Raw genomic sequence first — 12,937 nt, 5'->3', positions numbered from 1 at the left:
AACACTGCAAAAAAGGTCATCTATTTACAGAAGAGTGATTTAAAGACATTATGGTTTTCTTTACAAACAGATGTAGGAACAGGAATTGTCCACTTCTTAAAAACTCTACATCTTAGCCCTCCACTATTCGAATCCACCGAAGCGCCTGTATCCAAGGCAGCCCCCCGCCCCTCCCCCAGTCTGACTCTCCAAATACATTTCCATCATTTCTTCATCATCCGTGGTCCAGGCTCTCCTGAAAAGTCTCTGGGCACGAGTCAGAGGAGGACATGTTTGTGACCCTCCATTAAAAACAAAACCACCCCAAAAGAGAGCCCTCCCCCCCCCCCTCCTCGGCGCCACCGAGCCCGCCTTCCCCCGTGCTCAGTCATCACTGTCCGACAGCGTCTCGTACTGCGCAGACAGCAGTGGTGCCGGCTCCCGCTCCCAGAGCCGGTTCTGCGGGTGTGGGGCCGCCTGGGCCGCTGACGCGGGGGCGCACGCGATGGGCGTGGGCGGGGTGCTGCTGAGCATCCGCATGGTCAGGGGGTTGTACGGGAACTGAGTTGAGCCTGAGGGGAGAGAGAGAAACAGTTTTCAGTGTCGTGAGGACAGCCGCTGTCCCATACCGCGTCACAGAAGACAGTCATCCTACCGACGGTCTAATGACACCAACAGCACATGAAACAACGTGGAAGGGCCTGGGAGGCCCCCTCAGTGAGAATCTAGAAAGGACGCTTGGCCTGAGGACCAGCAGCAGCTTAGCACTGCGGAGCCCAGGCACAGATGCTCAGCCGGGGTTCTAAGGGAAGACTTGGATCGGGGCATTTCTGTGGAGAATCCCAAGTAGAAGTACCACCTTTTAAGCTTCAGCGTCTACACCGAGAACGTGCAGACTCTTAGAGGTAAAGGCAGGAATGTAGGGCTGAGGACGATGGTCCGGGGGCGGCAGGCAGGTGCCATCTGCTGGCTCTCACTGGGTGGATTTAGCAGGTCCGAGACCTGGAAGGGGGCATGTGACCCCAGCAAGAGCACTGCCACCTTCTGCCACCACCTAGATCGTTCCACTGTCCCCGGAAAGCCTTTGACAACAGCTTAAGAAACTCTAAAAATGGAAAGCCTACCATTTTTATCAAGTCATTCGTTTCACGACTTAATTCCTCCTCTGAGAGAGATGGGAGGCCGATCACTGGTTTAGCTGAGACGTTTTCAAACCAGTGCACTCTGAGTGCGATGTGAGAAGTTCATCAAGCAAAGGCCTTCAATTATGTGGATATAGTGTCCACATGAAATTTATATACTAATATGTTAAGGGGGAGCACATTTCAGATTTTTTTCCCACTGGTATGTATTTAACGTCTAAAAAAAGATGGCTTGTAATTCCGTGAAACCCTTAAATCTATACCAAATACCCCAGGTTTGCCTGTTCCCTTTCAGGACTACCATTACTGTGGTTGTCAGGTTTGGAAAAAAAAGCTTCAAGCAAGCAAGTACAAAATGGAAAACATTAGTAAATATCCTAGATGATTGTTTTTCATCAGTCATATAAACGTGAGCTGACGAGAGAGGATGGCTTTTTTTTTTTTTCAGTAGTTCCCTAAGACCCGGCTCTAAGAATGTCTACATGGAGGCTCCAGGTGACAAGTGGGAGCAGCCCATTGTGCTCAGGTCGGTTCCGGGAGGAACTGAAATCCCAGATGCCCCGGTCTACCCAGAGCCGCTGCGGCATGCTGTGACATGCGACATGCTGCAGCATGCAACATGCAACAGCCGCCAGGGGGACTGGCCAGTCCTCACAGCTCTTCCTTATTTCTGGTAATCAGACCTTGCATTCTTTCAATTCTCAAGATTCTATACGTTCAGTTTCTGTTTTGTAAAGTGGAACCTACTGGTACGGTAGCCTCCAAAGTTTCTGATTTTACAAGAAGTACTAGCCAAGGCTTGAATAAGGTCACCTGAAGCCGCCTTTGCTAGCAGCGAGTTCCTCACCTGTTGAAGAGGGCCTGTCTTCCCAGGCCCACCCTGGCGTCTGCCTGTGGTAATCCCCTTCTGAGTGTACAGAGGAGACAGAGGAGGGCCTCTCAGTTCCTAAGTAGCCTTGCCCAGGGATGGGAGACTTAGATTTCCTGCTGTTTGACTTGCTGATCAGCTTTGGTTTGCAAACTCCTCCTAAAAGTGAAATAAATTAACTATTGACACAGAGTAATTATGTTCTCAACTTAAAAACCTACCAAAAGGCTGGTTACATAATGCTAAGAGAAGGAAGCAAGATGGTAGGTAGCACGAAGAATCTCGATCCTAGGACTCCATGAAGTTAAAAAATGATTATTTAAAAGCCAGAATCTACCTTGTAACAACTAAGGCAAAGGTGTTATATCCTCGTGCCATCAACTTAAAAACATGTAACCAAGGAAACAAAATTCCTGGGATGTCATTTCTTTCCTGGCCTTGGAGCACAGAAACAGGAAATTAGAGCAGCCCGACAAAAACCTGAAATCCTCACAGCTTCGCTGCCTATCAGTTTAGAGAGAAGCAGAGGAGTTCATGCGACACCCAAGGAAATCTTATGCCAAAAGAAAAAAAGTGTCGAACAGAAGCCCCTTTGTGGCACTGCTGGACCTCAGCAGCAGCTTGCCGGCCCCTCCTGTCCCAGGCTGTTTCTAGAAGTTCACAGGAGTAGGACGCCCTCTCTTGAACAAGACGTTAAAAAAATCTCTGAAGAGATCGGAGCCCAGGTGATGGCCCCGGCAGAACTACTTCACCCTGCCCCCTGCAGCACACAGGAAAAGATGTGTGGAATGCCTTCCAGAACTATCTGCAGAGAAGACATGCAGGTCTGCGCCGTAAGGAAGAGAACATCCCAGGACCAGGGGAAAAGGTGCTGCGGATACAGGGGAGAGACTGTAGCCTGTGTGGAGCCAGTTTCCGAACGGGGCTCAGCACACCTGCAGGAACCAAAAGGGTGAGGTGAAAAGCTCAGGCGACAACACACAGCGAGGATGAGAACAGACACGACGCAGAGGGTCACTGCACAAAGGGAAAGCGAAACACGGTAAAGCAACAGAAGGAGATCGAGATGATGAAAAATCATTAGAAGGTACCAGACGGGACGGAGACGAGCCGGCAAACGTGTTAGTTGTGTTTTTGAACTGCGAAGCCCAATAAGTGACAAGAGTGGAACGTTTCCGTGAGCGGAGAATCAGCCGGCAGCCGCAGACGGCCTCGCTGTGTGCAGGAAAACCTGACCCAGAACGACCACTAACATATCCGTTAACATCGAGAGTGAGGAAGAGAGGATTCTTCAGGCAGATAAACCGTCACCAGCTCCAAAGGAGGGCACCCGAACCTTCTTTCTCACACCACTGATGCCAGGAGAGAAATGCCATGTCCGCGGGATGGTGTGAGGAACGTGCCGTGCTGTCATTTCAAATGCAGCGGCGGCCGGAAGGCATGTTTTGAGTGTGAGCAGCCTGGGAGCGCGGCCCCCTCTGAGGAAAAGGTGCAACAGCCATACCACATGCCACCAAAGAGGATCACACAAGCACAATCACAACATCACAACCTTCAAGTACACGCACATGTCAGTCAGTACAAATCCGGAGCTAAGACCAGAAGGACCACGCTCCTCTTTCAGAGCAGGAAATGATCCATGTCGTCCCCAAATTAATATACGTAGGTTAAACAAACAAACAAACAAAAAACCTCTGATCTCTTTGATCTTCTTAACCTTAGAGCTTTCGCTTGATGTAACAAGGAAAAAACTTCTAAACTAAAATGGAAATACTTAGACCTGCAGGTAAATTTTTAAGCACAGCAGAGATCAGTTCTCAACTGAGAAAAAGGGGTTTAAAGGAAGCTTGGAATCGGGTTTTCTGTGTGCGCGCTTCTACCGAGATGTGTGAATGATCTCACAGTAATGTCTGTCTGTCCTTTTATCTGTCTATACTGAGACACTTCTAGAATGATGCTTCTCAGAAAAGAACACAAGCATTTTCTGGGTGATGTGATCTGAAGTTTTTTTTTTTCCTTTTTCCTTACTCTTTATTCTGTGGCTTAAAATTCTTTTATGCTGAGCCTATCGCTGTTCTTTTTTTTTTTTTTTTAGTTCAAAAGCAGAATATGAAACTGCATTTGTATCATAATTAAAGTGTGTCAATCCAGATAAGAATTAGATGCAAACAAAAATAACACCCAACCCTGAATGGTGACGTTTTGCATAAAAATTTCCATCCTTTGAAAGTTTCTGTACGTTACTAAAATGAGTGGATAAACCAACGTTTCTGTAAGCAACTAAACCCTGAGAAGTGACTCGGAAAGCATATAAAATGAAGTCTCTCGGTGAAGCAATACAACCTGGAAATCAACAGGCTTTTTCTTGGGAGAGGCAGCAGGAGAGCCCAACAGTGGAAACTTTACCTGAATGAGGCGACGGGTCCCCTTCCTCTCTCCTCGTCTCACTGCTGGTCACCACAGAGGTGTTGGCCCCGCCAGGCACCACACCCACAGGCTGGGTCAGGACTACCCCGTGCTCCTCCGCCTTGTCGTCAAAGCTTCCCATGAGCGCCTTTCTGATAATGTCCTCCAGGCCCAGATTACTGGCAGGATCAGCGAAAGAGTGACCTCTAGAGCTAACCGAGCCTGGAGAGAGACAAGCGCAGCATTCCTGCGTGGTTCTGAATGGCGGAGCAAGAAGCGAAAGCCTCCGGAGGGAACACAGTGCGTGGCCTGCAGCTCCACTGAGGCCCACGCACAGGCCCGGCCACCCTCCGAGAAGAGCCCCGGGGAATCTATTTCTTTGAGCTGAACCCATCAGTCGCTCACTTTCATTACTCCAACATTTCCTCTTTTCAGCTCTAGTTTCTACGCTTTTCTTGAATGGTTTTGATTCTCTTTGTCCCTTTCCTCTCTTGCCAGCAAGTGTTTTACTGAATCTCAATCCCTTTTTTTTTTTTTTTTAAGATTTTATTTGACAGAGATCACAAGTAGGCAGAGAGCCAGGCACAGAGGGCGGGAAGCAGGCTCCCGGCTGAGCAGAGAGCCCGATGTGGGACTCCATCCCAGGACTCGGAGATCATGACCTGAGCCGAAGGCAGATGCTTAACCCACTGAGCCACCCAGGCGCCCCTCAATCCCTTTTTATTGCTACCATCTTTGTCCCCTCCCTGACTAAATGACAGGATTTCATTCACTCCTGCATCCTGGAGCAGCCCCCGCTGTGCAGTAGGCTGGCGACACGGTCTGCCGAGGCCTGCCTGGGTGGCAACCCCGCTGCGCCCCTTACCTGATGAGGTGACCGCCGGCAGGTTGAAGATCTCCGTCCCCGGCTGGGCGGCCGCTGTATGTGAACAAACATTCGAGTTAGTGGAGGCACAGCGACCGCACGTGTCAAGAGAGAGTGTCTCACACCCTCCCATAAAATTCACCTTTTTATTCTCCACGATCACAACCTTATTTTTCACCAGTTAAGTGAAAACAAAGGGAAAGAAGTAATTTTTTAAAAAAAGAAACTCTGGCAAAGAACTGGAGGAGGCAGGAAGATGGCAAGAGGGGCAGCAGAGTCAGAGGCAGAAAGGGACGCTGCGCTGCCGCAGAAACCCGAGGCGAGGAGGCCAGCGTGCTGGGAAGACACCTGGACCTGAGGTGACTCTGGCCAAGGCCAGCCGGTCTGAGGCGGCCTGACCTCAGACCCTGCAGGGAAGAGCACTGAAGTGACTGTGGGTTTCCCAACAGTTTCCGTGGGTCACTGTGGACTACTGTCACGTTCCCGGGACGAGCCCATGATCTGTCTGCCACTGGCGCAGTCTGACAACAGGCAGGCAGCCTGGGAACAACACAGAAAGCACAGAAACGGGAGGAATCTCGGAACACAAATGGTGTTTTCATCCCAACCTCTGACTTGATGCTGAGAACTGGGAAGAGAGAGAAGCCTGCAGGGAGCAGATGGGCAGCCAAGCAAGCGGTCCCAGGGAAGGATGTGACGTTGGTGACCCGTCTGCAGCAGGACGGACCCTGCCCTGGAGAGGAGACCGGGCTCTGGAGACGGGAGTTATGTGTGCCTCGAAACGAACTTTCTTAGTCAGGGAAGCTTTAAATTGGCAACAGGAAGAGGAGAGAAATCTCCAGGAAGACCTTACAAAATCAGGATTGTCTCCCTACTATGGGTCAGGTGACACTTAGGCAAAGAAACCGAACCTGAAAAAATACAGTGATAGACACAGCCTCGCAGTCCTCATGGAAGTTTCTGAACTAGGGCTCGTTCATTCGTTGGACAGGTATTTAATGAACAATTATCTGGTTGAATCGTAATAAAATCACCTTCTTACTGATCAAAATGGTCAGATAAAGACAATTTCACATTTTCAGCCCATGAGGATACGAAGATCCTGTGCTTAAAATGCTAAAATCCTTGACCTCCGGAGTTCACGGTTCAGCGTGGTTCCCCAAGGCCATCATAATAGAATCCCCTCGGTGCCTCAATAATGGTGCTAGGGTCCTGGGGCCTGGCAGTCCAGGGCCTGTGATAATATCAAAGTGTGGGGATCCCTGTTTAAAGAGATGGGCGAGCTCGTGAGGGAACAGGACACCTGCTCAGAAATGAGCAGAGGAGAGTGGCATGTGTGAGCTGTTTGGGAGGCAGACTCGATGAGGTATACGGGGTACGATGCCCAGAGTGCGACAGTGGAGCCACCGTGGAGGTAAGCGTGGCGGGGGTGGGGGTAGGGCACGGGGTGACAGACTTTTCCACGTGGACAGGTGGACTGTTACAATGTCAGACATTTCAGAAGCCAGGTACCCGAGGAGACATGAAGTCGGCAAAGGTACGTAAGTAAAACTCAGTAGAAAATGCTGAAGTCCAGATACAAGTTTGGGAGTTCTCAGCACATGGTTGAAACTCCCAGAGTGATGACATGATTCAGGGATTTTATCGCGTGAGCAGAACACTGGGAAACCAGCATCCGAGGGCCAGTCAAAGCAAGACTGAGTGGCTGAAGAGACATAACACATGGCCGGAGAAGTAGAGGAAAAAAACACGGGAGAACGCAGTATCTGAAAGGCAAGAGAAGAGAATATTTTTGGAAGAGGAAATGGGTCAAGCATACGGATTTTGAAGAATAAAGTCACCAGGCACACTGAACTGAGAGACGGACTTGAAACCAAGTGGTCTCGGCTGCTGACAGCTTGGATCTCTCCGTTCTGTTTCTCAGCGGCCCCTGGGGACCCATCGGCCCGCTGGACCCTACATACAATTCCTTAACTGTCCCTTTCCACACTTGAAAACATTTCTGGCAGCCAAAACAGTCCTCCAGCAATTTGTTCCTACTTGCCTTAAGACACTTATACATTTATCGCGTGTTAAAGTGACATGCTCGTGTCATTACACATTTCCAGAGTAGAGACCATCTGTTATTCTGCACGCACCCGGCACAGGACCCACCTCAGTGACTGACTGCCGGATGACCGAGCGAGAGAGCTACTGCCTGAGGACATGGGAAACAGGTGACAGAAGTATAAAGGAGGCTACTTCAAGTCACGTGGCATTTGCCTGTCAAGAATCTTTTTCCCCTAGGGGCGCCTGGGTGGCTCAGTGGGTTAAAGCCTCTGCCTTCGGCTCAAGTCATGATCCCAGGGTCCTGGGATCAAGCCCTGTGTCGGGCTCTCTGCTCCACAGGGAGCCTGCTTCCTCCCCTCTCTCTCTCTGTCTGCCTTTCTGCCTACTTGTGATCTCTCTCTCTGTCAAATAAATAAAATCTTTAAAAAAAAAAAAAAAAAGAATCTTTTTCCCACTAAAATGGCCAGACCCGGACTAGAGAGGCAGAGTGCAGGCCGCGAGGCAGCGAGGCAGAAACAGTTCGAAACTGTGCTCGGGCAGGCTCCTTGGATCCGACGGCGAGCACGCCACATGTTTGTTAGTGACATTTGAGCCACTGTAAGTAACAGATGAAACCAGTGATGAGATGGGAAAATGCTGTAATGATTTTTTTTTTAAAGGAAAGGATATCGGCAAGACCAACAGCAATGCCGGCCGGTATTTGAAAATGTTTTCTTTGAGACAGTTTGCTGCCCCTTCAAAAGAGACTGTTCACAAACAACAGCCAACCCTGGGCTCGTCCTTTCTTCTCTTGGGTCCACCTTTATTGATCACAAAGGGTCAGATCCAGACGTACAGCCACCTGGCAGTCTGGGGCTCCCAGCCCACACTGTCCTGTGACAGGGGCAGGAGGCAAGCCGCTGCAGAGCACAGAAACAGAGCAGACGGGGGGACGACCCAGATCCGGCAACTGTCGCTGCCATCCCTGATGCGCTTAAGATGATGGAGAAGCGGGCCCGAGCGAGTGAGTGCCGAGGAACAGAGCGCGGATTAGTGTCTGGGGCACGCGTGCATGCTGCCCCAGAGGGAAGGTCTGTGGGCCACAGAGCTGCGTCCTACCCAGGAGTACCCAGCACGCAGGCGGTGACACTGCCAGCACAGAGCCGCCGGAAGGCTGCTGGCACACAGGACCTGGACCACAGCCTGAGACACACTCGCCAGGCGACCTGCCCCGCTTCCTAGATGCCTGCATTTCCTCATCTGCACACCAGACACCGCTACACTGCAGGGTATAGGGCTGTCCTGAGGATGGAAGGAGCTTATACGTGCTTACAAGTCCCTAGCGCTGTCTCTCTCTATAGGACTCGAGCTGTTTGCCACCATTGTGACTGTGTCCCTGCGTGGTGGACGGATCACGGCTGCAGATGAGTGCTGGATGACTCAACCGAGATCCAGAAAGGCTGTGCCAGGGCAGCAAAGGGGACTGCACAGCACAAGCACAGACTGCCTCGGCCTGTACGTGGGTGGGGAACGACAAAGGTACAGCAAGGGAACAGTCTGGCTCAACGGCGGCACATTAGAAGAGACCTGATATATATATTCTGGTACTAAGTACACTACAGCCTAACTGTGTACTGGTTACCAGAACCCCTCATAGAGTCTTAGAGTCCCTTAATACTAAGGGATGCACTTGGGGGAGATCATACCACCGTAACACACAACCTACTGAAAGGCGGAGCTGTATCAGGTGGTTCTCTGTGGAGAGCACGAGCTGGGGACAAGCACGGGATGAACCGCGGACGAAATGGGATGTTTCCAGAGGGAAGACTTGAAGGACATGACTTGTCTTCAAATGGTGGAGGAGAGGTCATGCAGAGGAGGCCCAAATGGATAAAACTAAGACCAGTGGTAAAAAAAAAAACCAAAAAACAAAAAACTGTGGAGAGCGAATCTGCCCCCCAAAAGAGAAGTTTCCCAGGCCCCGCACATGTTCAGAGAGAAAATGAGCAGCTTCAGCAACAGCACATTCCTGCTGTCTAGCAGGCAACCCACGAATGGGCAATCGAAGAAATTAAGATCAAATGCCGCTGGAGCCTGCAAACTCAAGGATGCAAAAGAGGCCAACACCAGAGAGAGCATTATCAATGCAGGTTTTATTTGGGATTCATGAAAGAAATCCCACTTACCCATATCAGAGTCACCTCCACCAGAGGAGTTCAACTTACGAAAAATCTCCTGCTTCTTTGATTTAACCATGGGAGACGTGTTTTCAAGCTTGGTGAAGAAGGAAGGCAAGTAGCTTATACTCCCTGGCGAGCGGGAATCATTCCTGTGGGGACATAGTCGTGTCTATCGTTAGATCTGTTTTGTCATGTGCCCCTAACCCCGGGGACTTCCATAGTGTTTGGGAAAACGACCACTTCCCCATCTCGTGTGTGTGGTGACAGCCCCACATCGTATTTCAGGACACAAACACATGAGCACTTGCATAAAAACAGGACAGGAATGGAGATAATCTAAAACAGAGATTCTTAACAAAGGCGGAATAAGCAGCAAATGATGTTAAAAGGAAAACTTAGAAACAGCCCACCCGCCGCCATCTGCCCAACAGCACGGACACTGGCCTATAAGCAAGCGCCACTTGCCTATAGAACAGCGAGCCCGTACCTAAGCAATCAAAGCTTGTGGACGTGGACAGGAGAGCTACAACGCTCTGAAATAAAACCGCCTCCATTAGAATCATTTCAAGCCTCCCACTAGAGGAGCTGTTTCATATAAAAGATTTCACAATCCATTCGCAACTTCCTACACTAACACATTTTAAGCAAGCTTTTTCTTTAACAGCTCAAGACCACCAGTGAGTGGTCTAGCTAGAGCCGGAGATGACAGCCACGAACAGGTGGAAGGCTGCAGATGACCTAATCTGGTCCTGTGGATTCATTCAAATTCAGGGACTCCTACTACACGTCAGGAGAGACAAATACGCGACAGAAAAATAAGGAAAATGTGGCCCTGTCCGCAAAAAACTCACAGACTTAAGGAAAAACATGTAAACGTATAATTAAAAGTAACATCATCCCCTTTCCAACAATGCATTTTCTTCATTTCATTGAAAGGTGCCAACACCTATCTGCCTGCTCTGAATACGTACACTGCGGAAACAGCTCAGAACCCATGGGAAGAAATGCACCAACTGTGCAGTGAGACCCTCCCTCTTTATCTGACCACAGGCAAATCCTGTACTGACCTTTCCAAATATCGCGGGTGCCAGATGCCAAGGAAACCACATACATGGGACTGAAAGGCATTACAGGGACAGCAAATGGTGGACAAACAGAAGAGTAAGGGTGGAAAGGCAGAAACGAGGCATGGCAAGAAGCTGCTCAGAGGAACTCAGATGCCAACCTAATCACTTGGAGCTTGAGTCCACGAGTTTTGGATAAAGTGCTCTAGGGGAAGTGGACCAGGTCAGGGCCAGATCAAAGGCTGCTAATCCAGAGAGGAATAAAAATCGAAGAATTCACAGGGGTCAGCTTAGGAACAGGTAAGAAAAAATATGGGAAGCAGTTACTTCCTCTCATGTACAGTCCACAAGTCTTGGTACGTCCCAAGCACTCAGACTGTGGTTGGACCACGTGGACAAAAAAGGTTTTTTAAAAAAACAGATCTACAAAGTCTTAAATTTCAAGAAGAATAATGACCAATTTTTTCCCCCACAACCTATTTATAAATATCAGTTTTTCATTAAAATCCAGTAGCACTAGATCACCAGGAAAACAGAGACTAGAGGATCCTTCAGGACTCCTACCCTGACACACAAGCGTAAGGGAGAAGAGGCATAAAACACCGCCTGTGCATGCGTGCACACACACACACACACACACGCACGAGCTGCTGGCCGGAAGCAAAGCGGGTCTCTCACCTCTGTTCTGTGGGCTCGGCTCCTCTCTGAGATAGTAGCAGCATGCTATCCTGTTTCTCATGCACAACTGGAACCTGGGGCGGGGAGATGGGCTCGTAGGATTCGGAAGGGACGTGACTCCTCTCCGGGGATTTTCCAGGCCTGATATTGTACCACAGAAAGTATTAGATTGTGCTCCTACGGCCCATCTATGAATTACCCGGAACAGAAACTAATTCATTCATTATTCAGGAGAAGGAATAAAATTGGTTAATTTATATCAGAAAAAAGTTGCCTGAGGTTTTCACTACAGATGCCCAGTTACCAGAAAGTCTGCTGCCACTGCTTTATAGTCAAACCGGGACAGTCAAGCTCTGCCAGGAGGTCAGGACCACTACAGGGCTTTGGCACCAGATCCTGCCATCCCGCCCTTGGCTGCTACTCCGGCGAGCCCTGCAGCCTTTCACTGCTTACCGGGTCTTTCCCCCATTAAAGGAGAAAGGACTGGAGTACCAGACTGAACCCTGAATGCTTGTCAGGGGAGTCCAGAGAGGCTCGAGTTATGCCCTTGTAGGGCTGAGTGGTTCTTTGCAGGTTAATGGTCTTTCTCTGGCTACCATGTTGGTAAGAACAATGTGAGAGACACACAGTGTTCAGACCAAAAAAAGGGTTTGGCTCAGTGATTATACACTTAAGAGGCACCTGTGACCTTTGAATATAATTTTATTTGGGTATATGCCCTGCCACCTCCTTTCCTGATCAACCCCATCCAATTTTTATAGGTGCCCATTTCTAACCATTTTTCTTCAAGTTCTTTGGTGGTTACCTCTAAAATTCTAAAAAATCTTACATTTTTCTTGATTTATCAAACTTGAAATAGTATTTATCACCTCCCTCCATGGAAAGATGAAGACTCTGACTTTTGTTGAATGGACATTAAAATGATATAATACCAATTGCCCAGACAGTGAATATTCTAAGAATATACAGAGGGAAAACCCTCATTTGTATTTCCCAAGGCATGAAGGTAAATCAATCTTAGGTGTGAGTAATGAATCCCTTACCTTAAAGGGGATCTGTAGAGAGTAACAGTTAAACATTGTTTTACTCTTGGGAAATATACATAAAGTTTGAAATAAAAACCATACCTTCCCCTGGCTTTGTCCACAAGATTTTCTGGAGAAACCCTTGACCCTGGTCTTTGATGGTGGACAGACTGAGACTGGGATTCTGGGCTATAACGGTTTGATGTTTTAGTCCGCACAGGTGTGGAGACCAGAGCAGATGGCGAATTTTGGAATGTAGAAGTGGGAGGCTGCTGGAGAGGCTGTGAGGAAACTTGATTTCTAGCAAAATCTTGTGTGATAATTTGCTGTGAATGAAAAAAGAAGGAGTTGGTTAAATCTGTTGAGGATGTACGTGACAAATAATGTAGCATAAAAAACCTGGACATCTTTTTTATGATTCCTTCTCTGTGAAATATGCCTTCTGCATTGACCAAAAAAGGAAAAATTAATGAACAACTTACACAGATGTGATCAGCAAGTGTGATCAGGCGGTGGGTCCTTGGCACCTGGCCCACCCCGTCAGCCTGTGAGGAGGCAGGCAGCTGCTGTTGTGGGGACAGCGGTTCCTGCTGGGGTCGGTAGTGATGTAATGGTCCTTCATACTGTCTGGTGGCTTCACCTAACGGAGGACAGACAGATGTCTTACTCAGGGATGCCCCGGCCTTTCACTCATCAAAGACT

General features: G+C 49.0%; 1 protein-coding gene across 18 annotated transcripts in view; it reads right to left on the bottom strand.

Moving 5' to 3' along the window:
* Positions 1-12,937, bottom strand: part of NCOR1 (nuclear receptor corepressor 1) — a 153,056-nt gene continuing 140,119 nt past the window's right edge. For 16 of the 18 annotated variants that reach the window (XM_013049607.2, XM_045085412.1, XM_045085428.1 and 13 more), the window contains 8 exons: positions 12,718-12,875; positions 12,338-12,561; positions 11,211-11,351; positions 9,475-9,617; positions 5,261-5,314; positions 4,396-4,617; positions 1,969-2,148; positions 1-551 (listed from right to left, as the gene is read on the bottom strand). In XM_013049607.2, coding sequence (XP_012905061.1) covers positions 364-551; positions 1,969-2,148; positions 4,396-4,617; positions 5,261-5,314; positions 9,475-9,617; positions 11,211-11,351; positions 12,338-12,561; positions 12,718-12,875 — 1,310 coding nt within the window. In that variant the 3' untranslated portion in view covers positions 1-363. The remainder of the gene's footprint in view (positions 552-1,968; positions 2,149-4,395; positions 4,618-5,260; positions 5,315-9,474; positions 9,618-11,210; positions 11,352-12,337; positions 12,562-12,717; positions 12,876-12,937) is intronic. The other 2 variants (XM_045085418.1, XM_045085424.1) reach the window with 2 other exon arrangements.

This window comes from Mustela putorius, unplaced genomic scaffold (genome assembly GCF_011764305.1).
Source record: "Mustela putorius furo isolate JIRA1106 unplaced genomic scaffold, ASM1176430v1.1 tig00000867_pilon_pilon_pilon, whole genome shotgun sequence".
NCBI lineage: Eukaryota > Metazoa > Chordata > Mammalia > Carnivora > Mustelidae > Mustela > Mustela putorius.
This window is presented reverse-complemented; position numbering and strand designations above follow the sequence as displayed.